Source organism: Rhea pennata, chromosome 3 (assembly GCF_028389875.1).
Source record: "Rhea pennata isolate bPtePen1 chromosome 3, bPtePen1.pri, whole genome shotgun sequence".
Taxonomy (NCBI): Eukaryota; Metazoa; Chordata; class Aves; order Rheiformes; family Rheidae; genus Rhea; species Rhea pennata.
In genome coordinates this window covers 14,344,075-14,367,099 of record NC_084665.1, presented here as the reverse complement: position 1 = coordinate 14,367,099, position 23,025 = coordinate 14,344,075, and the positions used below count along the sequence as shown (strand labels likewise).

The 23,025-nt window shown below is 48.3% G+C and overlaps 1 protein-coding gene across 2 annotated transcripts; it reads left to right on the top strand.

Annotated features, from left to right (window-relative positions):
- The first annotated feature begins 43 nt into the window (after positions 1–43).
- BCL2L11 (BCL2 like 11) lies at positions 44–22,769 on the top strand. Of its 2 annotated transcripts, XM_062571657.1 has the most exons (4): positions 44–102; positions 535–902; positions 12,469–12,581; positions 18,612–22,769. In XM_062571657.1, exons 2-4 carry the CDS (start codon positions 551–553, stop codon positions 18,699–18,701), a joined length of 555 nt encoding a protein of 184 aa, XP_062427641.1. In that variant the 5' UTR covers positions 44–102; positions 535–550; the 3' UTR covers positions 18,702–22,769. The 2 variants fall into 2 exon arrangements, with proteins under 2 accessions (XP_062427641.1, XP_062427642.1); XM_062571658.1 differs by lacking the exons at positions 12,469–12,581; positions 18,612–22,769 and adding an exon at positions 1,171–2,812.
- Positions 22,770–23,025: the final 256 nt, after the last annotated feature.

Below are 23,025 nucleotides of genomic sequence, written 5' to 3'. Positions count from 1 at the left end.
GAGCAGCGCGCAGCGCGCCGCTCGCCGGCGGAGGAGGAGGAGGAGGAGGAGGAAGGCAGCGAGCCGCCACGGAGCAGCCGGCGGGGGGGGGGCCGCTCAGCCGTAAGCGCGGCGGAGAGGGCCGGCGGGAGGCGCGGGCGCGCTCGTCTCCTCCCCCCCCCGCCTCCGGCCGCCCTTTGTGTGCGTGTGCGCCGGGCCGCGGCGCTCGGCGCTGCACGGGACGGGACGGGACGGGACGGGACGCGCTGCCGCGGCGGGGCGGGGGGGGGGGGGGAGCGGGGCGGAGCGCGCGGCGCGGGGGGGGGGGGGGGGGCGCGGCCGGCGCTGCCCCCCCCCCCCGCTGCCCCCCCCCCGGCCGGTCGGCCCCGCGGCCGGCACAATGCCTATTGTGACGCAGTCGGCGGGAGCGGCGGCCGCTGCCAAGCGCGGCCAGACTTGCTGGGCTCAGCACTTTGGGCGGAACAATGGGGCCGCGCGGGGGAGGCGCCGCCGCCCGCGCCCACCCGCGCCGCCCCCCGCGCTCTCCCCTCGCAGGCCGCCCGGAGCCCCGATGGCCAAGCAAGCCGCCGACGTGACCTCGCCGTGCGAGCGCGAAGGCGGGCAGCTGCAGGCGCCCCGGAGGCACGGCCACCCGCGCCCGGGGGCCCCGACCTCGCTGCCCTGGGGTGAGGGGGGCCCGGCGTCGCCGGCGCCCGCCGTGGCGCCCCCCACCAGCCCCAGCCCCTTCGCCACCCGCTCGTCGTTCTTCATCTTCGTGAGGCGCTCCTCGCTGCTGTCGCGGTCCTCCAGCGGGTACTTCTCCTTCGACGCCGACCGGAGCCCCGCGCCCATGAGCTGCGACAAGGCCACGCAGACCCCGAGCCCCCCGTGCCAGGTCTTCAACCACTACCTGAACGCGATGGGTAAGAAAGCGGCTCCGCTCGCGGGCCCCTTTGCCGCCGGCGCGTCCCGAGCGAGCGCCCTTGGCGCGGCTGCCCGCCAGCCCCCAGGCTCCACGCTGAGGGGCGCTGCCCTCCGTGCTTTCGCCTGGCGGTGGGGCAGTCTGACGGCCCGCCCGCCGGGCCGCGGTGGGGCACGCGCGCCCGGGGAGGGGCGGCGGCGGGTCGGGTCGGGTCGGGTCGGGTGACCCCCCCCTCAACCCCCCCCGCACTTCTGCCGGTGGTTTTCCAGCGCGCGGAACGGGGGCCGCCCAGCGAAAGTCCGATCCGGAGCCCCGTCAGGCCCTTCCCGACTGCTGGTGGACTCGGCGTGCAGATCGTCTGCCGGCGAAGGAAGTTGCAATAGCAGGGAGGTGGAGGGGCAGCGAAACAAAAGCCTGTATTGCTTAATGCACCGAGCCCGTCCCGATAACGAGCTCCAAGAGCGAGGAACTGCGTAGCGCTGGAAGTGGGAGAGGTGTTTGAGAAGTTGCTTTTAAAACTTGGCCTTTGGGGCATTTAAAATCAGCTGTAAGACTTTCAAGATTTTTTTTTTTTTGCTTGGGACTGAGCTCTTCTAGTGATGACAATGTAGAAAAGATGCCAAAGGAGATGCAGCGTGCAGCTTTTTAACAGGAAAATAGTATACTCGAAAACGCTCGGCATGCCATGTGCAGCTTTCTAATAGGAAAATAATATACTGGATGCGGTTTGATTTCAAACATCTGGTTCTGAGATAATGGTTTTTGTTTAGTGTTTCAATCTTCGTGCTTTCGACTCGTGCGCCGTTACAAGAGCTTCCCCCCCGCCCGCGCTGCAGTGTAACCGACCAAAGCAGTTAGCGTGCCCGCGAAAGAGCTGCAGAATACCTGCTCGGTCCTGGGTCTGCGCCGGGGAAAGGGTCCCTGCGCCGGAGCAGCCGGGTGGTTTCTGCGTGTCCGTATCCGCGTGGCGGTGAGCAGGGGGCTCTTTTTGGCTGGGTCACCCTGGAAAGCTGTTGCATGTGCTAGTGAGGCTTGCAGCAGCCTGGACGTTTGCCTGAGTAGCAAAGCGTTAGGAGATTTGGCAAGTTACCCGTCTCGATGCGGAGAGCGTGGCCCGCTCAACGTACGTGCTTCCCCAGTTAATGGAGGGGCTTTAAATAGCAAAAGGATACTCGAGCAGGTATTCTTCCAACAAATTAATTATTTTATTTTTTTTTAATGGGGAGAATAGGGCAATTTCTGCTTGGGGCAAGCAGATAAAACTAGTGGAAGCAGGTGACTCGTGCTTCTTGATCAGTGACAGGGCTTGCTGTGTACTGCTTTTATGATTGCTTGCAAGATAAGACTTTATTTATTTATTTATTTATTTATTTTGAAACAAACTGCTCTGCCAGGGTCACAAAACTCCTGTTTCTGTTGCTGAAACCAAAATTGGTATTGACAACATCATCTGTAGCTGCTCAGTATTTGTGTTTACATGTGGCTCAGCAGGTAAGGCTTGAATTCAAGCCTCTGGTGATGGAGAAGGCACTAATATACTAACTTCTTGAAATGTTTCACTGATGTCACTCTGCTCTTGGGATTGATTCCGCTTAATTGAGAGAACGAACGCTAACTTCTGCATGGCAAAAGCGAAGGAAGGTGGAAGGTCTGCTGACTCCTGTGGTAGTGATGCAGGGACTTCTGTTGATACCATTTTTTGGTGAATAACAAACACCAGCTTCAAACTGTACATGATAAAAAAAAAATAAAAAAGATGTTTTGATTATAGTTAATGGCTGTGGTTACAGCTGCAAAGTGCTTACTGTAATATGCCCTTAGGAAAGGTTTTCTGACATTATTGCAGTAATTACAGCTTAATGCTGGTTTCACAACCTTATGTAGAAAACACATAGCATTGCTAGACAAGGATCCTGGAGTTCTTCAGTGAGGATAGTCCCAGCTGTTTTTTAGCACTAAATAACATTTTCTTTTCTGTACTCCAGAAAGAAATTGAAGTTTTCTCTAAGTTTCTGAGATCCTGCTTTTTCTTCCCTATAGAGAGCTCTGTGAACACTGTTGAAATGATGGTTTTACTCAAGTCTCTGTTATTGTTGCTAGGGGCATCATCCTAAACAACTATAAGTGACTGGAAAAATATGCCAGCTATTTAAATGAGACCCCTGGCTACTTTCAAACATGATTAAGCTAGAAACATGAAGCTGCAGTGCCATTTTATTCTTGTTTGGGGACCAGAACGTACCTTACTGCTCAGCTTGCCTTGAGAAAGGCTATGAGGAAGGGTTCAGAAGCTGCGTGATTTTGCTGAATGAAAACCTGGAGCTGTGGGGCTTGTGAGGGCCAATGTCTCCTGGCCTCCATGGGAATGTCTCTAATGCAAGACCTGGAAGACCCGAGTCCTACAAGCTCTCAGGGAAGAGCCAGCGTGGAGAGCTAGCAAACTGACGTGTGGCCCATACATATAAAAGGATTTTTAATGTTTTCTTGGAGTAACTGTGTATATCTGCAGTGCTTATAGGTCTTATGGAAGCAGAAGTTAAATGTCAGGTGTAAGTTCCTGATTGCTGCTCTGGCAGTGTGGTTAGTTTGGGTTTCTTCTTCACAAGTGAAAAGACAAAGGTTTAACAAGTGTTTCATGAAGTCCAGCCAGGATCCAAAAATGAAATTTTTCTCCTCCATACTTTGCACTTTTTCAATAATGTCTTGTCAGGAAGTGTTAATTTGCAGTTATTTTGACGTAACCAGTTAGTTATTCTTAGCGCTGTATCTGTGCACTTCTTCCTTGGTCCCACTGTCTTGTGGATGCCTTCTGCTGCACGCGTGCCATTAGTTTATACATGCTGCCTGGTCGTGCCTTTGCTAGGACTGCCTGGAGATGGTCAGTAAGTACTGGAGGAGTGTAGGTTGCTCCTGGTAGGAGAGACTCACGCACACATAGGTAGATGTTCCACTGTCCAGCTGTGCAAGGATATAGTAACACATTCAGATTAAAAAAAAAAAAACTTCTTAATTGTTCTGTTGTTAAGTATGAGCATCTGCATGGCAGGTAGGGAGAGGTTTGTGTTTTCGCTACAATGTACGAGAGCTAGCGCGCGCTCTCTCTCTCTCTCTCTCTCTCTCTCTCTCTCTCTCTCTCTCAACAAGTCACTGTTCTGCACTTTGGTGCTCCCAGCCTGTTGGAAATCAATTCCTTCCTAAGGAAACAAATGGTATCATTTTTGTTGAATTTTTCTGCATACTCTTACTGGGATGAGAGGCACTCTTAAAATCAGGTTAATTTTTTCCTGGGCCCTGAGTGGGAAGAGATGCCAGCTGGATTGCACTGGCTCTAGGGTGCTATAGTGCACTGAAGTTGCAGGCTGTGAGATAAAGAACCTCTCCAGGATGTGCAAGCAGAGTGGCATTTAACAGTAAATGCAAGTGTCCTGAAGCAAGAACAGTTTGTATATCTACGGCATGATGATGGACCAGTGTTTTTAGCCTTTTCTGTGAGGAGCAGTGGAGCATTTCTGAGGGACTAGTTGAGCAGAGAAGGTCAGGCTCTGCTCCCAAACCTCATACTTGAAATTTCTGAGACCTTCATTGAAGTTTTCAGAGGTCCACATATTAACCAAAAGCTGGAAATGACTCTGTTAGACAGAAAGGCAGTGGCACGAGGACCATGCTAGGGAATTCAGTGGTGCCTTTTAGCTGTAAGAACATCTCAGCTATGGAGTTGTCCCACACCTGCAGCTGTATAAGCAAGTGCTAATTACTACAGGAAACACTGTTCCTGGCATGAGACACGGCAGAAGAGCATTTTGAGTGCTGCAGGGTACGAGCAGGTTGTTGTTCGCTTGGTACAAACATGGGAGGAAGAGGGCTGCTGGCAGAGCAGAAATGCTTCAGGTGTCAGCCAAGCAAAATCAATTCCCTGCTGTATCTCAGGCAGTTTAGTGAATCTCGCGATTTGCAGACCAGGGTTGCGGCCAGCGAGGCCCTTTGCAAAAATCACGGTTAAGGGGAAGACTTGTTAAGTGCAGCAGAGCTGAGAGTGGTTTTGAGGTTACTTTTGCCAGCATCTCAGCTGAGACGGCTTTCCATGGCAGACTTGCTGAAGCAGTGTGGATGTGCTTGGAGACAGACGCGGTGCTCAGCACCCGGAGGCTTTGCTCAGTTTTGCTGCAAGATGAGGGATGTTGGGATCCCTCCTGTGCTAGCAGGCTCCTGAAATGGTGCACTCATGGCAATTTTAGCCATTTTTTGGTGGCCTTTTTGAAAAGTCAGGAAAGAGGAGGCAGGATGGCAATCTTGGTGTGAAATGATGGATTTGTGTTTACAGTGACAGGAAAGGGGACCTCGCACTCTTGTTTGCAGGATGAATTACTGCAAGTGCTTCATTTGCAGGTTTATATCTGAGACACTTTAATTTGCTATGGTAGAATCCACTTTAAAAGCTTTCCTTTGAATCTTGTGCTGTCATTTAAAATGCTTAATCTTGTTTATCAGAAAAAAAATTGAAGCAACAAAGATATTCTTGCATGGAGGCTATAAAGCAGTTTGCTGTGCAAGGTTGGTTCAGCATAATAGGAAAGATGCTTTTGAGGATCAGTAAAGGAGGAACAGTGATGAGCTTATTTGGTTTTTCCAGGACCCTGCTGGTAAATCAAAGAGATTATGCTGGAGATTTAATGGTGAGAGAGAGATTCTGGTATTATATTCTGCTGCATGGTAGAGGAGACAGATTTTCATGCTTTTGGATCTCTGGCATTCAAAAGTAGTCAAACAAGTACCCTCATGTCCTGGAATGGTATTTTCTATTTGTCCCTCCAGCTTCTCTAGGAGGGTGATGCTCTACAGGCTTGGTGTGCTGTTGGAATAGATGCTTGATCTTCCAAGGTTTTTAGGCTAGCTGATACCACCTATTTCCTAGCTTTAGTCAGCTTTTCCTCTCTTACTCAAAATGTCCTAGTCAGTGTGTCTTTTGGTGTTTTTTTTTCCCTCCTCTCCCCAGGACACCGTAAAGCACATTCCCAGTCCATCTTGAACCAAGCTGACAGTCTAGCACTCAGAAACACTCCAAGCCCCCAGAAGGAACCATAAAGATTGAAGAAAAGTATGGCAGACGTAGTGGGTCCTCTGCAGAGCAGTGGCATGTAGGAAGGTGGTTTGTACACAGGAATGCTTGGGATAAAGTGACCTGAGATAAGAGATCTGCCATTCAGAGGTGCTGTAAGAGTTGTAGACCAGGGTTCCAAGTCCTTGGCTCTTATTGGGAGCTGCTCATTTTATTTTTATTTTTTTCTGAAAGAGCAGCTTTATCTAAAAGAGCAGGAGGTACACGTGCAGGCTTTGTATACATTTTTTTTCTGGAGGTACTTGGAACAGGTATGTAGAAGTGCTTTGTAAATTAGTTTCCTCTGTGCTATTTTGATCTCTGTATGTTTTCCTGCCCTCAGAAGAGGAGAAAGAAGCGTGAAGTTTTCTTGATTCTGCGTGGAACCTTTTTGCTCTTCCTCCAGCAGAGGAGGCAACAACCTGTGTGAAAATAAATAATAACTGTAAAAAAAAAAAAGTGTGGCTGTTGTGAATAAAACTGTATAGAATACCGTTATGTAATGCCTACAGCTCAACGTGGAAGGGGAAAACAGCACTTTTGTGTAAACTCAGCATGAAAGAGAGGGGGAAAACCCAGGGAGTGTAACAGAAAGGCGAATTGAACAGGGAAACGTTAAACCAAGAACCCCAGAAACGTGTGTATGCACAGAGCTGTGATGCACTCCTTACCTTCTGGAGGTCACTGGGCTCCTGCTTTCTGCTTTGCTCTTCCCTCTGCAGCACCAACAGGAACATGGGGTATCCTCAACGCCTCCCAAAGAGGTGCAGGCACCTTTCTTAGCCAGAGGCTGATGCTTCTGGCCGGGCATGACTAGTTGTTTTTTGCGGGACGAAGGGGGAAGCAAAAAGCCACATCTCTTGACACAATGACCACAGCACTGCCTTCTCGCTGCCAACTTTAAAGGACCTACTCTAAAGTATGGAGGTGCTAGAGTTTCTCAGCAGAAGGCTTTGGCACGCATGGATAGCTCTTACGGCCAATGTCTGTGCGTCTGATCTTGTTCTTGGAACTGGACCCATCTGACTTGTGGTGTAAAATGAGAGGCTGAGACTGTAAGGGGGAGCTGCAGCCCAAACAGCCGGTTTGGTAGAGCTATGGGCTGCTGGAAGCAGGCCCTTGCGGTGGAAAGTAGGACATGATGGTAGCCCTTTGGTTAACGTTATTTGATATGTTTTCTTACAAACGTGCCGTTTCAGAGCTGTTGGCTTTCTCCTTGAGCTTCATGTGCATAACCTACTGTTTCATCTGAAGCCGTTTTCCAATGTTTTTACAATTAAGTTTTCTTTAAGGGGATTTGGATTACAAAACCTGGGAGATAAAAGCAAAAAAATAAAACAAAAAAAAAAAGCATCCAAACTTGGGCCAGTGATTTTGTTAGTCATGCCAGTCTCTGTGATCTCTTTGTGATCTGTTGGTGCAGCCAAGATGTAGACCTCCTGGGGATACTTATGGCTGCTCAGGATGCACTCAGGATGTAGACTCTTCGGGATGCTGGTGGCAGCTTGGGGCACCAGTGTGGCCCCTGGTTTCTCAGCAGCAAAGCGGTCTTACCCTCTGCGCAGGAGAGGCAGGACAAGGCTGAAGGGAAGTCCCAGCTTCCTAGGTCCCAGCAGAGATTTGTGTGGGAGGGAGAGGATTGCTTAGTGGTAAGTCCAGGCTTAGTGTGTGGGTGCTTCTCGGGCTCTTCCAGCCCTCTCGTCATCTTATCCTTTTCTAGACTTTCCTCAGCCCACCTGGCCCCTCGCCCCTTCTCTGCTCCGTACTGCGTCTTGATTCATACCCTGGCCCCTCATTGCACACTGCTCCTTCCTCAGTGCTTCATATTTTTGTTATCAGCCATCTCAATGAGAGGGGCGAGGGCTTTGGGAGAGAGGCTGCAGCAACCTGCCCTTTCCCACTGAGCTTGAGTGCAGGCTTGGCTTCATCCAGCAGGGTGCTGAGGGCAGGACAGGCTGGGCCAATGCTGGCTGTGAGGCACCTGGGGAGCTGCTTGGAGACCTCCCAGGCCTCAGCTGAAGAGCTTGACATTATTTGCCAGGATCGATTCTGGATCTCTAGTCCTTCTATCGTTTGAACAATTGATGCTTTTTTTTTTTTTGCTTTCTCCTGTTCTCTCTTTTCTGTCCTTCCCCCTTTTTTCTCCCTTCTTTTTTAACCTTTCCCCAACTATGCTACATTTATGCTTTATTCATGGCACTGACTTTAATGGAGTAACGTCGGCTTGTAGGCCTGTCAGCCAGTAACATTTCGCATATAAGGACAGGTGTCTCATTCCTTTGATCTCAGGTGATACTGTGTACTGGAACAGACCCATCTGCATGGGTTCAAGCTGCATTAATGTCAAAGGTGGCGTTGCTCAGCAGCCCGAGCAGGCGGTACTGTAGCGTGATGCCATACGGGCAATTCATGTTTTGTACGTGTGCATTTGAGAGAGAGGCTCGCTGGCTGCTTCCATGAGAGAAGGAGATGTTCTGCGAAGGTGTCTTTCCACCTCTTGGCTGCTAACCCTGCAGCTCTGGGTGGGTTTCTCGTGTTTTCTCCCACATGTCTGCTGGAGCATGGACTCACTGACCTGCCCTGCGCGGGGAAAGGCTGTATTTTCCATCTGTGGCCATTAAGGGCTTCCTCTATCTTTTCCTTGTGTCCTCTTGTCCCATCTGCTGACTTGCCGCTGTTTGGTGGCTGCCCCGGCAGTCACCCTGCGACCGTATTGGGAAGGTGCGTGCGTGCGGAGAGGACCGCAGCGGTGTGGGAAGAGCTGCTCCTCGCCGCGCAAAGCTGCCGAGTCGGCCGCTTCTGCTCCGCGAGACCCGCTCCCGAGACGGGCTCCCTTGGCATCCGGGGCCGCGGAGGGTGAGAAAGACCCTCTGCAAGACTTGTCCTAAGCTTTCCGGTAGGACCTTGGCCCCACCGTGGCGCGTGCCTGCCTGCGCTGAGAGCAGTGCTGCTCGTTAATACTTAACGGGAGGATTGAGGGGCGGCGTTTTGTGGCTGCTGCGTAAAACTCTGCACCGGCACGGGGGCTTCGTTCTTGCAAACGCACGTGAAGGAGGACAAAAAATTGACAGTAAGTCGTGCAGGCGCCTCTCGGGACGTGGGTCCGCGGTGAGCATGTAACCCGGCCGAGCTCCGAAGCGGAGATTTGAGCTAGCGAGCCGCGGGAGCGCTCTGCGCCGGGGAATGGACTGGAGAAGGAGCTGTCGCCTGAGTGCTGGGCTGTGACCAGCTGTGCCGGGATACGGCAGTCCGCTTTTTGAGCGGAGTATCGACTGCTGGTCTCGGCTGCAAAGGCAAGAGAGAGCAGCCCGAGCAGAGATTTGCATTTGGTGGTGCTCGTGTAGTTCGCTGCCCCTTTGCCATGAAGATGCTGTTTTCTTGTTTCCCGTGAGTTGCTTTTGGCGTCAGAGGAGGGAGCGGGGGCGGAAGTGGCGCCTGGCCCAAAACCATCAGGTCGACCCATACAACCAGCGTAGGTTGTGCGTGTCCAGCGAAGCATTTCCCACCTAAGCAAGCCTTTAAGACGTTCTCCGTTGGCATATGGGAAAGGGGGTCTGGTCCTTGGTCTTCTGACGATCAGAGGAATGCCAAGTCCCAAAACATTCCTGCCGGCGCGGGATTTTTATTTATTTATTTATTTTTACAGGCTCCAGCTTTCTGTGTTTCGTGGGGCTGGGTTGTTAGCATCACGTCTTCTGCCGCAGCACGTTGTGATATGACTGGGATTGCTCGTTCGCGGCATGGTGGTGAGCGAAGGCACGGCGGGCTTGGAAAGTTCCTCTGACTGGTTTTGCAACCCATTATGACTGGCCACTTTTTGATATTGCAATTTGGCAACGCCACAGAAAGTCCTTTCTGAAAACCTCAGTCTGATTTCACTCTCAACCACGGAACCGTAATATTAATTTCTCGACCGCCGGAGCTTTTATCATTTGAGGCTCCTGCGGAGGTTCGCAGAGGCGGGTGCTGGGTAGAGACGGAGGAGAAGGAGAGCTGCACAGCGTCTGCTTTCCAGCCCTCTGCTCCTTGCAGGCCACCCCCCACCTTGACCCAAACGGGTTTTGCATTTTCAAAACCTTGCTGTCAAATAAGGTGAGGGCTTTGCTGAATGAAATTCGGCAGAGATAAATATGGTTGTCCCTGCTGCAGCCCTCCTGGGGCACTACTCCTCTGCTACTACAGCCTGAAAACAAAACATCTCTCAGAGCCAAGCAGCATTCGTTTGGCTCAGAAATAAATTTTCCAGTGGGTTTGGAGCCAGACATTTATTCATTTATTTAATTTTTTTTCTGCCCTACTAATCCTTTGAATATTTTGAGATTGGAAGCTATTTGTATTCCCTTGCAATTCCTTTTCAGCTTTCAGGCCAAGTTTGTGAAACACTCTTGTTTTGTGTGATGTGTGGGGTTTTTTGGTTAAGAGCTGTAATGTTTGCTCAAAACCTGAACTTCTGTTTGCAAGCAGGGGAAGAGGTGGTGCAGGTAACGTGCCGAGTTCTGGATGTGTCACAGACTGTTTGTTCCCCCCTCAGATATTTGGGGGGGCTGTGCAGTTATCATTTGTTTAGAAACTTGAGTGGTTGGTTGTGTACAGTTGAGCATAACTGATGTATTAGTTCATTTTTCCTTTTGTAAGCCCAGTTCTGTTTTCTTAGGTCTGATTTGTTTTCTGTTTAAACTCTGGAACGTAGTATCTAAAAGAAGAAGGTTCCATTTTTTTTAACAGAGGTGAAAAGTCTTTATGTTTGCTCTAAGTGCAACTTCTCTGTGTGTAAATTTAGTTGTGGCTTGCTTCTTAGCACAACAAGAGCAATAATTTTCCTCTCCTTGTTGGACTTCAGAACTGTTTGGGAAAGAAATGTGAGAATTTGCCTAAGCTATCAAGACAGAGGTTTGGTAAGATTAGAGCAGAAATTGCTGCTGTGCCTACAAGAAAACAGAATGATTTATAAAAGAGAGGAAAAGAAGGTTTTGCTGGGGAAAGAAATTGGGGGGTAGGAGTTACTGCGTGGGAACTGCTGGGGCTAGTTTTGCTCTTGGATGTGCCCTGTGCCCACCTGCCCTACCGAAGGTGGCACATGGCCTGTGGAATGATCTATTCTGCTGTCAAGGTTTGGGATTTTGGGCTGTTCCATGGGATTTGAAGGTGAATGTCTGCCCACATCACTTGATTGCCTCTGCGATTTGAGCAACCCCCCCCCACCACCACCCCACTCCCCGAGCACATCTTAGAGCTGCTTCAACTTGTCATGGACTATTTCAGAGGGGACAAATGCTTGGAGAAGTGCAATGAGATGCTCTTAAAAGAAGCTGAATGAAAACTCATTCTGCTCTTGCCTTGTGTAGTGAAATGTGAAATATTTAACATTTGAAGTGTCATAACAACGCTCCTGTGTGAAGAGATATTTTGTGGTTCAGAGAAAGCTGAAGGAACTCCTCTTTGAACTGTTTGCTGCTTCTGCGTTTCCCTGCCAGTAGTGATTTCAATTTGGAGTGTGAATGTGATTCAGGCTGATCCAGCTTACGGGAAAGTTGACCCAAAACCCAACGGTGAGTGGTGGTGGTCCTCGTGATAGCTCCCTGGAACGTGCCTTTGTGAGCCCATGCTCTTCAGCACATATATCCTTGATGTGCCCATGTAAGCATCGTTGTCATCAGTAGGTACGGGGAGAGGTTCTGGTTGGGTGGGCTCAAATTTTAGGAGAGGTGCTTGTTTCTTGCTCTTTTTCGCAAGCTGACAATGCTGTTCTTAGCTCTGGCTTGCAGGTGCACTCTGATAGCCAGCTAAGCAGGGGTGTTAGTTCTCTTGTTGAACTTAGTGGTTTCTCTTGCTGCTCTTTGCACGATGACTTGCCCCTCAAGGAGAGGAGCTGGCATAGGAAGCTGGCACTTGAGCAAGCTGAGTCACTGGCAAAGAGAAAGTTTGACGTGTTTGCAGCCCTACTCCTCTGGGGAGGGCACTTCTCAAGTTGTGCTGCCCTTGTCTGAACACAGCGACTTGTCTTTTAGCATGTTTCCGTGGTTAAATCTAACTTGTGGCATTTTCCTCTTGAAACAACTCTTCTTTTGAAGCAACGCGCATGTCTTTCCAGCTTTGACTGTTTTCAGCGAAAGGCACTGGCTTTAATAAGGATAGTGGGGTTGTTTGATATAGGTAAGACCTAAAGGTTCATTTGGGGCTGGTTCATCTACTGTTGCTGCTTTCGATCAAAGCAAGAGTTGTGGCAGCTCCATCAGCTCGGAGCTGAGTGTGAGAGCTGGGCTGAGGTGGCACCTCAAGAAACAGTGGTCCAGGTGAGGGACCTGCATGCGTTCCATCGGTCCTAGCCATCTGATGCTTAGAGGACAATTAGGATCTGTATTAAAAAAAAATAAAAAAAAATAGAAAAGAAAAAAAAATGTGTCCATTGATTTTTGCCAACCTTGTTCGTCTTTTTGCTGTTTTTCAAATGCTCTGTTTTTGTTCTGTGCAGCTTCCAGGAGGCAGTCTCCCTCACTAGCAGAAGATATACAGCCAGAAATATGGATTGCACAGGAACTGCGGCGCATTGGCGATGAATTCAATGCCTCCTATTATCCAAGAAGGGTAATTTTCCGATTTTTCTTTTCGATTTCTTTCGATGCAGTATCTGAAAAGGAAAAGCATAATCATATCTGGAAGTGAGTTCTGTAGCAACTGTTTTATTCACTCAGGTGTACAGAAGGATGTGTGGGTGGTTGTGTTGGCTTGGATGGAGGTGTGTGTTGCCTGTACTGTGCAGTCATTTGCTGTTACAATTTCATTAAAGAAATTCAGAATAACCTTTAAATTGGGACTTGAGGCTTTCAGGTATAAAATTAATGGTATTACTCATAGTATTGCAAGCCAGTAGAATGTATTCTGTTGCTGGATTAGGACTGAGCCTGAGAATAACGAGGAAAAACCTTTTAAAAGTTTAATATTTTGGTATATTTTTTTGGAATGAGAAGATGTCCCCTGGAAATGATAACCTGCAGAGAAGCCATCACATGCAGGGACTGGGTGACAAGGGTTTCAGGGACAAAGGCAGAGTGATAATGCAGCAGGTTTCTGTGCTCACCAACCTACCTGGCTGCCGAATTGCTGCTGCTGAGGATCACGGAGGTGGGAAATACAGTCATAAGTATGAAATAGGGTCTGATCACTGGATTTTTTTTCTTATAAAGAACCAGAGAGCACTATTTTTAAGATATGTATTGGTAACATTGTAAACACTTAGCTTTGTGTTGCAACAAAAATAGGTGGAACTAACACCCCCCCCCCAAAAAAAAATCAGTGCAAAGAAAAATGAAGCAACAGCAGTTTTCAGAAAGAACAAAGTTAGCAAGTAACCCACCTATCTTGCATTATTAAAGGCTGCGTGTTCGTACATGCGGTTTCTAGTCCACCAGCTCGTCCTTTTGCTAGTTTGAGAGCAGTCAGAAGCCTGTTTACGCGGAGGCGTTGACGATGAAAAGCTGACTGCCTGGATCTTATCTGTCCTCCCCAAGCCATGAGTCACAGCTTATTTCCTCACCGTCTCACAGATTCGTACGGCAGTTGTCTTTCGGCAGAGGTTTTCCCCCAAATTGGGCGTCGGGCCGTCTTGGGCTGACTCTTTCTGTGCAGGGTCTTTGCCTTGCTTGCTGCTTCTCCATCTGGTCTCGTCTCTTTGTGGACGCTCTCGTTTTCCTCGATGCTAGAGCGGGTGCCTGTTTGATTGGCCATGCCTCAGATGCAAGAAAAATCCTTTCCCCGGCACTTAGTTTTGATTGTCTTTATGAATGGCCTGAGCTGCTCTCTCCTCTGTCTGGGGTGTTCTTCCTACTCTGCACGTGCCGGCAGTGAGCAGCCTCCTTGGTTTTTGTTTGCCTGTGAGCTTGTTCCACTGCGAGCCTGCATCTGTTGTGTGGAGGAAGATTTCCTTGAGGTGCGTTTTTGCTGAAAGCTTGCTCTGCTGTCTGGCAGTTTTTACTATAGGCTCTACTCCCTTCCTGGACTCATCTCTCCAACAGAGCATGCAGCCCAACCTGTAATGAGCTGATGATAAGCTGCATCTCATCCAGACCCTGGAAAGCATCTCCTGAGCCCTCCAGTCTAGGCTGATTTCTCATGTTGCAAAATACCCAATCATTTGCACGGCAAGCGGTCTTTTCATTTAAAAGCAAAACATCTGTTCGATGAGAGACGGGGACTAAATCATTTCTGCTAGCACTTGGAAATCCGCGGGCATCTGGTAGCAGCTAGCCGATTCAGAAGGCTTTGCAGAAATGCAGGCTGCTGTTACTTTTTTTTCCTCTTCTGATCATCCTTGCTGGCTTCTGGAGTTGTGCTGCAAGTCCCCCTCCCAACCCAACGTGGAATGAGTGCTGTGCGGTTCAGTGGTGTATGATCTCTTGCTCTTGTTTCCTTGTCTTATCCTTGAACCAGCTGAAGTAAAGGTTTTGGAAGGGATTTTCTCCCTTTCCCAAGTCTTCTTCCTGGCGTTGGTTTTCCTTGCAGGTGTGAGAGGATGAGTTTGCTGCATATGCTGGGTTTGGGAGCTGAAGCTGTTAGCACAGAGCCTGGAAAAGGCTCTTCAGTGGTGGTCAGAGGTGGTTGTGTAGTTTTGAGTAAGATGGTTCTTGAGGTTGCGATTTCTTGCTCTCATACCTCTAGTCACCTGTTGAAGCTCCTTTGAGTTTCCTAAGGTGTGTGTTTTGTTTTCTGAATTTTCTTAGTTTTGGGATTTTTTTTCCCTTTGAAATGGGGAACTTCCATGGTGAATCTGTTCCTGCTCTTCCTGAGTCACTGTATCACTCCTGCCCATGTGGTGTGAGGGTTGCAGAAGCCGGTTGTGGAACGTGATGTTTCTGATGTTCTCTGATTCATGTTGAAAGCAGCACGTTCACGGATGCCGATGAATTCTTGTCATCCATTGTTTTCAGAAATAAGTGGGTTTCAGAGCATTTAAGCAATTTTAAAGTTTTTGCACCAATGCACTTGAACATTACTTCCAGAATACGTATCTTCTCCTTCTACGGACCATCTTGCTATTTAGGAAAAGAGATTCTGTTTTCACAGTTGGAGCCCTTCAGTGGAGCAGCACCTGGGAAAGGATGAACTATGAGGTTGTATTTGCTTCCCTGGCTTTCTGCGGCCAGTGGAAAGCAAGCATAATGCTGCAGTAGCCAATGGCCCTGACACCAGAGCTTGCCAGTTTGCACCGTTGTCGCCTCTCCGTAGCAGCATCCCGTCCTGGGTTTTGCTTCCCCTGGCCGCAGCTCCGCTTGCAAGTGGACGATTTTCGTGAAGAGGGCCCAGCGCTCGGACTGCGCTGGGGGTTCAGCCTGCTTTCTCTGGTCGCTCTGGTTTGCCCTTTAATCTGTGTCGTAAGGTGAGAAATGGGAAGCTAACAGTGATGCCAAAAAAGCACTTGCTAGACAAGTCGAAGCTGTTGGGCAGGTCAGGGTAGCTGTGCCTAGCAGTGGCACTCATATTGCTCCTCCTTGCTGCTGGGCAGCATGCCCAAAACGTCAGGGTGGCCCAGAGAGCAGCATCCTCGACGCCAAGCAAGGAAGGGTCTAATGGGCGCCAGTGGAGCCTTCATCCCGCAGCAGACCGTCTCATTGCGGGGATGTCTTGGCTGGGGTCTCTGTCAGCGCTCGACGGAGGCTCTGGCTCCAGCTGTGCGGTGGAGTCCAGCTTAGCTTGAGCCAAGACTGTGTTACTGCAGCCCTGCCTTCCTCCCCACCTCCAGGCCTTCCTGTCTCCTCTCCTGCGTGGTGCAAACAGCTGGCAACTACACAGTCATCCTCGCTGGGTTAATTTTCAGCAGGATTGGTTCCTTGAGTTGGTTTATCTTGCCAGTTTCCAGGTCTAAATAGTTTTACGCAGCCGTGGGGTTTACTGTTTGCGTTTTAGCTGACTCACTCCGGGTTATTTTTAGCTTGCTAAGTAACTTGGAGCCTGCTGAAAGCTCCTCCCATCACCTTAGGCAACATGGTTGCATGCCAACACCTCGCTGGCTCGCCCCTTCTCTGTCCATCGTGGGCCCAAGCCTCCTGGCCAGGCAGAAAAGTCTCTTCTCATTTTCGCTCCCTCATTTATTTCTATTGCTTTATTAATATACTTGGGTGCTTCTCTGCGTGTCCTTTTTCTAAGGGTCTTTTTTTTTTTTTTCCACTCCCACCCCTCCCCTTCCCTTGCTCTCTGCCTCATTGACTGTCGGGAAGTGAGGTTGGCTTAGCCGGAAGCTCAGTAAAGTGTTTCTCATGGCCACCCGGCTGGCAGATGTGCGGCAGACAACTTCCAGGTGGGTAAAATCCTGCCGTCGCGGGAGCCAAGCATGCCATGGGGCTGGGATGCTCCCGACCCGCCAGCTCCTGAGCAGAGGCTGGAAAAGCTCATGGCACCCAAGGACGCAACATTGCCCGCATGGGGTCTCAGTAACACCCAAGGGACACGGCTGGTTTGTGCGCTCCGGTTTGGGACAGCAGCAGGTTTTACGCCCCCGCCGTGAGTGCCAATGGGGTGAAAGTTTGCATCTCGGGATAGAATGCACCGATTTCCGCTCTAGAAGTTTGCATCTCAGCGCAAACACCCCGATTTCTGCTCTTTTCTGGGGCATGTGCGAACGTGATTTCACTGCGCTAAGTATAGATGAAATCAAGTTGTTTCACGAACAGAGGAGGAAAGGTGGTGACGTTTGGGCTTCTGTTTTGCTATTTTTTAAAAAAAGAAAAGACTTAAAAATAAATGCGCTTCAGTGATTGCTGCTTCTCCTTTTTCTTCTCTGTGCACGTGCCTGTGAAGCACAGCTCGCTCGCTCGCTCCAGGGGAGGAGCGTTTTGCAGCCCGGGCTGTTTTATGAATGAGGCGGCTGGGTTACGCCTCGCTGTTCTGAGACCAGCGGTCTAAATTAAAATCTGCACGTTGTGAGCACGAGCAGGGGCCTGGCAGTTGCACCGCGGTCGTTGGTGGGCGAATAGCAATAGAGGGGGAAAAAGTCCTTCGGGTGCCTTTTTTTTGCTGTTGCAGAAGAACCAGATGCGGGTGCCTGGACGTAGAGGGGGGTGAAAAGAGGGTGCAGGGTATTTGTTCAATACTCCTTAACGGTCATGTCCGTATAGCTCTTTAAAAAAGGTTGTAGCTCGTTATCCTATTTTTTTTCCTCTCTCTCTACTTCTCCATTCTCCCCATTTTCCCCACTTTGCCTGGGGCAGTTGTGTCACGCTGCCATGGCAGCTGGAAGTACAGGCAGCGTGAAACAACCCTCGGCTCGGTGCTTTGCCATTTGCAGACTTGAGCGCAGCGGCTCGAGGCGTCTTCCAGCCCTTTCTGGATAAAAAAAGGCACTTTTTCTCTCTTCTTTAGATCTACCTCCTTGGTTTGCACGTGGTCTCCTCTCTTCCTAAGCTTAGTGGGTTTGCTTATTTATTTATTTTTCTTTAAACTTTTCCACATTATGGCTTTTAAAACTCCTGGATTCCTCGTTTCCAAGCCCCTGGCTGAAGTAAGACGTTCCACCTTACCGAAAGGCAACGTGCAAGGTGTCTGCGGTTGCTTCCGTCTGCGTAACGTGCTCGGTTGCGCCCGTCAAAATTTCGCGTTTTCCCTGGTTTGTCGCTGCAGCTGAAGCAGCCTGCTTTCCCCTCCGAATTAAGCTGGTTTTATTAGCAACGCTCTCTCGGTTGTAAAGAGCAGAGAGCGAATGGACGCGCAGTGTTTAGCTTGCCTGAAACGGCCGCTGAAGCCGAAAGTGAACAAAAGCCGCGCTGGATGCGCTCCGTCCCAACGTGCGCGGCCGCACTGTCTCCGTTTGCGGGGCTGTCCTCTAGGAAAGACGCTAGTTGGGAGTTTGGGGCACAGTTTGGGGTTTTTTGTTTTTCGTGTTTTTGTTCTTGTTTTTTTTTTTTTTTTTTTTTTTTTTTTTTTGACAAATCTGAAGAAACCTGTTTGTGTTTCCCTGTCCCCATTCAAAAGAAATCTCGAGTTTGGAGGGTGAAAACCAAAGCAATCCTGTAACTCGCACGAGAAAAATCACGGTCTGCGGCTGAGAGTGTAGACAGATGCGGAGAATACCCTGTTGCCTTTCCCTACTTTTGTTTCCTTCTTTACCAGGACCACGAGCTGTGTGCCTCGTAAGTGTTGGAGAAAACATTACCGTTTAGGTGGGCCGTGCAGCTTTCAAGAGATGCAGATGTTCAACTGCGTTGTTGAAAGTAGAGATTTGCAGTCCCCTCTCTTTAATAACCATGCGTGTCTTGAGTCTCTCTAAACTAGAAGCTGTGGTGTTTTTCTATCCAATCAAGTCCAAAACCAGAAATCATATTAGCAAGTTTATGTGATAATATGTCATCTTTCCTCAATAAAAGCTCTGTTATGACATGTCCTCTTTTCATCATCCCCACGATACCGGAATTGTTACTAGAATTGCAAAGTGGAAGGTACCAAATCTGAGTTTTGCCTCTCCATGTTGTCCGTATGGCATCACACGAGGATGCCATACCGGAATTGTTACTAGAATTGCAAAGTGGAAGGTACCAAATCTGGGTTTTGCTTCTCCATGTTGTCCGTATGGCATCACACGAGGGACTGCAAGTCTGAAATTCATTTTCTCTCTTTCATTTTTTTTAGGGTTTCTTGGATAATCGTGCGGGAAACCCCCAGATTGTCATTTTACGCCTTCTACATTACATCATCCGCCTCATTTGGAGGATGCAGTGAGTGCCGGACACTTTGCTTGCAAGACCTAGAGACTTGTCTACTTGTGCAGAAAATCAGTGAAGGACAACTAGTGGCAGGTCTTTTCTGTGCCCTAAACAGGCACTTCAGAAACCTTCCTTTCTTAAAGGACATCTGGAAGGCACCATGGTCTCCATCAGTGGAAACCACATACGTGGACTGCCAACGTTTGTCTGCTGTTGGGAGGCACCGGAGGCGCATGCCTTGCCAGTGGACCTATTGGGACTCTCTGAGGCAGGATTTCGTCTGAGAGTGGTGTTTACTATGTTTCTCTCAAATATTTTTTTTTTTTTAAGATTGATCTCAGAGAAAATGCTCAGCAAATATTGAATTAATTTTTCTGTCATTCCTGGAAACCCATAGACTCATCTTGGATCTACTCTGCAGTGGAAAAAACTGAGCCAGCTGATCTGCAGAGCTGCCTTAGTTTGTATTACAAACGTTACTGTACAGACTTGCAGCCCCTTCCCTTCCCCTTAGCAGGGAGGGGACATGCTGGGAACCAGCCATCTCCCTTTCTCTTCTGAGTGTTTGCCCGCCAGGAGGACGCTGCTGGAGAAGGGGAGAGGGATTTAAATCAGCACTTCTTTTATCTGTAAATAGCTAATGTAGTCCTAAATCTAACCGTATTTGCATCATGCAAATAACCTATTTCCTGCTGACTGTTTTTCTTTCTTTTCTTTTTTTTTTCTTTTAATGCTGAAATTCCATATTTAGCTGTCAGACACCAGGGTCCAAAAAATCACAACCAAACCAAACAAAAAAACAATCCACCAGATTGCCTTTTTAGAAGTTCTTTCTATGAAGTGTGTGTATGAACACACTTATGTATTGTATATTATATATAATATATAATGTTGATCACTTTGGATAATGCAGCAATAAAGCATTCTTGGAAGTAGGTTAAAACAGATACCCAAACCCTGCAGTTCTGTGCCCAGAGATGAAGGGTCCTGCTGCATAACTTCAGGAACTGTTTTCAACTATGGTTAGCACGTTACTGTTAAACCGAGGGTTTTTTAACATTTTAGATTTTTTTTCTGTGATTGTCTTTGTGTTAGGACATGTCCAGGGTGACAGGAGAGACCAGCCTGGGGCAGGTGTGGAGCAGCACGGGGACAAACAACACAGTATTGGTGGTTTGAAGATCCCCAGAGTTCATGCTTTGAGATCCTGCTGGAACAAATCTTTTGTCAACTTTGAAAGATATTGCTGTGCGTGGCGGGACTTCAATGTGCTCTTTTAAATGGTACAAATCCTTCAGGGCACTCGCCGCATCCCTGCGCGGTGGAGCGTTGAGTCTTCTCATGCGTCGCAGGCTACTGCTGTTCAAGGTGACCCTCTTCGAGAGCCACATCAGGACAATGTGAGACTCCCTACAGACTGGTTTCGGGAGTTGTTGTCCACAGAAGCCATGTGTCAGACTAACTTCTTCCAAATCATGGTCTTCCCTGGAAAGTGTTTCCTGAGTGATGTTGTCCCAGGATGGTGCACTGTGTGTCCCAGGGGTTACGTGGCTTGCGCTATACCATCCAGAGACCCTTTGGCCATAAAATCTGGTTCAGAAGCTCCACACGAGGCACAAAACAGCATTGGAAGAAGCAGGTTTGTCTTCTCGCGTCTGTTGAGCAGGTAGTTCCCGTTCCCTGTTGATGGAGGCCCACCGTGGCTCTTTGGTTTATCTTGAACATGCAGTAGGCTTCTGTGCAGCAGGTGCTTTTCAAATGCGCAGTTGCTTCTACAGCCTCTGTATCTATGCACAAATGTCTTGTCTGCCTTCAAAACTGTCCACTTTCCTCTGGCTGGTGCAGGTGGTTCCCATTTCCTAATACCAGCTTCTAAGTCCCCCAGTTCTATTTCTGGTTTCACCAGCACCATAGAAGGAGAAGGGAATTAAAAAAAAAAATCAACCTACGCCCTGACCCCAAACTGTGGTAGCAGTTTTTCTACTGTGTTGCAATACAGGGAAAAACTATTCTGAGTGCCATTGTATTATTGGTAGTATTTTTAACAGTGGATAAAACCATACAATCTGATCTCTATGCACTGGCTACTTGTGCCTGTCCCGTAGGCAGAAGACCTGTTTGCTGATTTGTGTGGCTGTGTTCCTTGCCCTCGTTTGAAGGATTAAGGAATAGTGTTTTTTGGGTTCTGCAAGATGATCATCTATCCCAGGAGTTGGCCTGGGTTGCGGAAGATATCTAGAGGGGAAAGAGATTGGTGTGGAAAACAGCTGGTGACCTTGGCTGGAGTCTGAGAATCAGAAGGGCTACAGGATAGGGCAGGTTCTTGCTGCCATAATTGTGTTGATTTTGGCTTGTGACGTGTGCTCAAGAGAGCTGTGCTGCTCCAGTCATGGTCAAGCCAGTCTTTTGGTGTTTTCTATGGGCATATGTTCGTGGAGTTGTGTTTAATTAAAAAAAAAAAAAAAAAAAAAAAAAGAGAACAGGAGGGGTAAGAAAAATTAGTTTTTTCTCCGTTGAGCCATTGAGCCACAACGGGTATCTCCGCACGCAGCATCAGTGGCTAAAAACGTGCGTTTTGGGGGCTTGCAGACTCAGAGCATTGTGGGTGCCCTTAATTTCTGTGGCAAATGTATTGCAGATGGCATATTACAACTTGCCAACGAGAATGTCTCCCGTGAGCACACCAAAGAAACGCGTCCTCGCCGGGATGCGGAGCACTTTATTCCCGTCCTCCAAACCCCGTCCAGCCAAAGAGCTGGTGGGGGGCCACTCTTGTGGGCTGACCTCGCGGGGCTTGTTGCCGGGCCCTGGCGGCAGGCTACCGTAACGAATGATTGACTTCAGGAAAAAAAAAAAATTAATTATATGAATAGTTGGAGAAAAAAAGATGGATATTGGCATTCTGCACTCACCTGGAAGCCTTCCCTGCCGAAAGGCAGTTGTGAGAAAAGCAGCCCCTAAAAACAGGCTTTATGCCTTCAAAATCTCCCCCCTACCACTCTTCAGAGTTGTGAGGTTTTTAAAAAACAAAACAAAACAAAAAACCCCACCTTTTTTAGCTGGCTAATTGGGCTGTTTCTTTTTAAGTCCACATCACCTGCATTTTCCCTGTCCTGCCAAAATGATTTGATGAAGAATTCTCTTTGGTTGTGGAGAAACCAGATTCATTCTTAGAGAATCTCATACCATGCATTGTGCTTCTCTTCTTTTGATAACTGTAAATATTTGAATATTTATTAGAGTAGGACACCATATTATTCTCATCATCTGAGCCAAATATCTGTGTGCAATGTATTTCCTTTCCTTTTTCTCTTGTAAGTTTTGTACAGCTTTATAAATAAGTAAAAAAAATTACTCTTTTTTCTAAACTTTTTAGAATTGAACTCAGTAAATACTGTAGATTCTTTTTTTTCCCTGTGTAATTAATGCACTCTACTGTTCCATAATGCTGTAACTTTTAGAAATGTTGTATATTTATTTTCTGCGTATTTAAGTTCCCTCCCCCTTCTCTCCTTCCCATCCCCGAGTTTTTCTGGTATGTAAGTAACTAACTGACTTTCAAAGCACTGTCTTCTAATTTCAGTGCAGTCAATATGGTTTAGATAATGAGATTTTTATCTTTGCAAGTGCCTAAGTCTGGTTTTCCAGGAGCCATTTAGGCATGGAAGAGATTTAAGCATTACTGAAATTTAAAGTCTGCTTTCTACATGTCCCTGATTTCCTGACTCTTTTTTTTTTTTTTTTTTTTTATTTTATTTTTTTTTTTTTTTTTTTTGTCATCCCCTTTCAAGAACATTGTCCTGGCCACTTTTTTCTGGACCAGCTTTAACATTGGGTTCAAACCAAAATGCACACTGAAGTTGTACTGATTAATCACTAACCTGTTTCATAGGACCCAGCATATGTAGCATTTTTATCGCAATTTCCCTGGCTTACTTGTGTTTTGCACTGATGAATTTTGGACAGGGTAATTGCCACTTTACTTGTGCAATACTGCTGTAAATAATTGCAGATTTTTTTTTCTTTTTAAGATGCAATCTTTTTATGTTCTTAATATGAGGTTTTATATGAATAAAACTTTCAACTATTATTTGTCGCGCTGAGTTGCCTTGTCTGTCATCGTGTCCCGACGGGCGTTTCCGGGACAGGCTGCCCCGGCGGACGCGGGCTGTTTGCCACAAAGAGGGAGGTTGCAAAAGCAGGGCTTGGAGCTGCTGCCAGAGGGCTTCCAGCATGCTGCAGCTGGGGGGAAACGTTCACCTCCACGTTTATTGTATTGCAGCCATAGTCCAAACTGCAGCGTGGTGAAGAGCTGAGCTGAGCTTTGCTTACATCAAAGT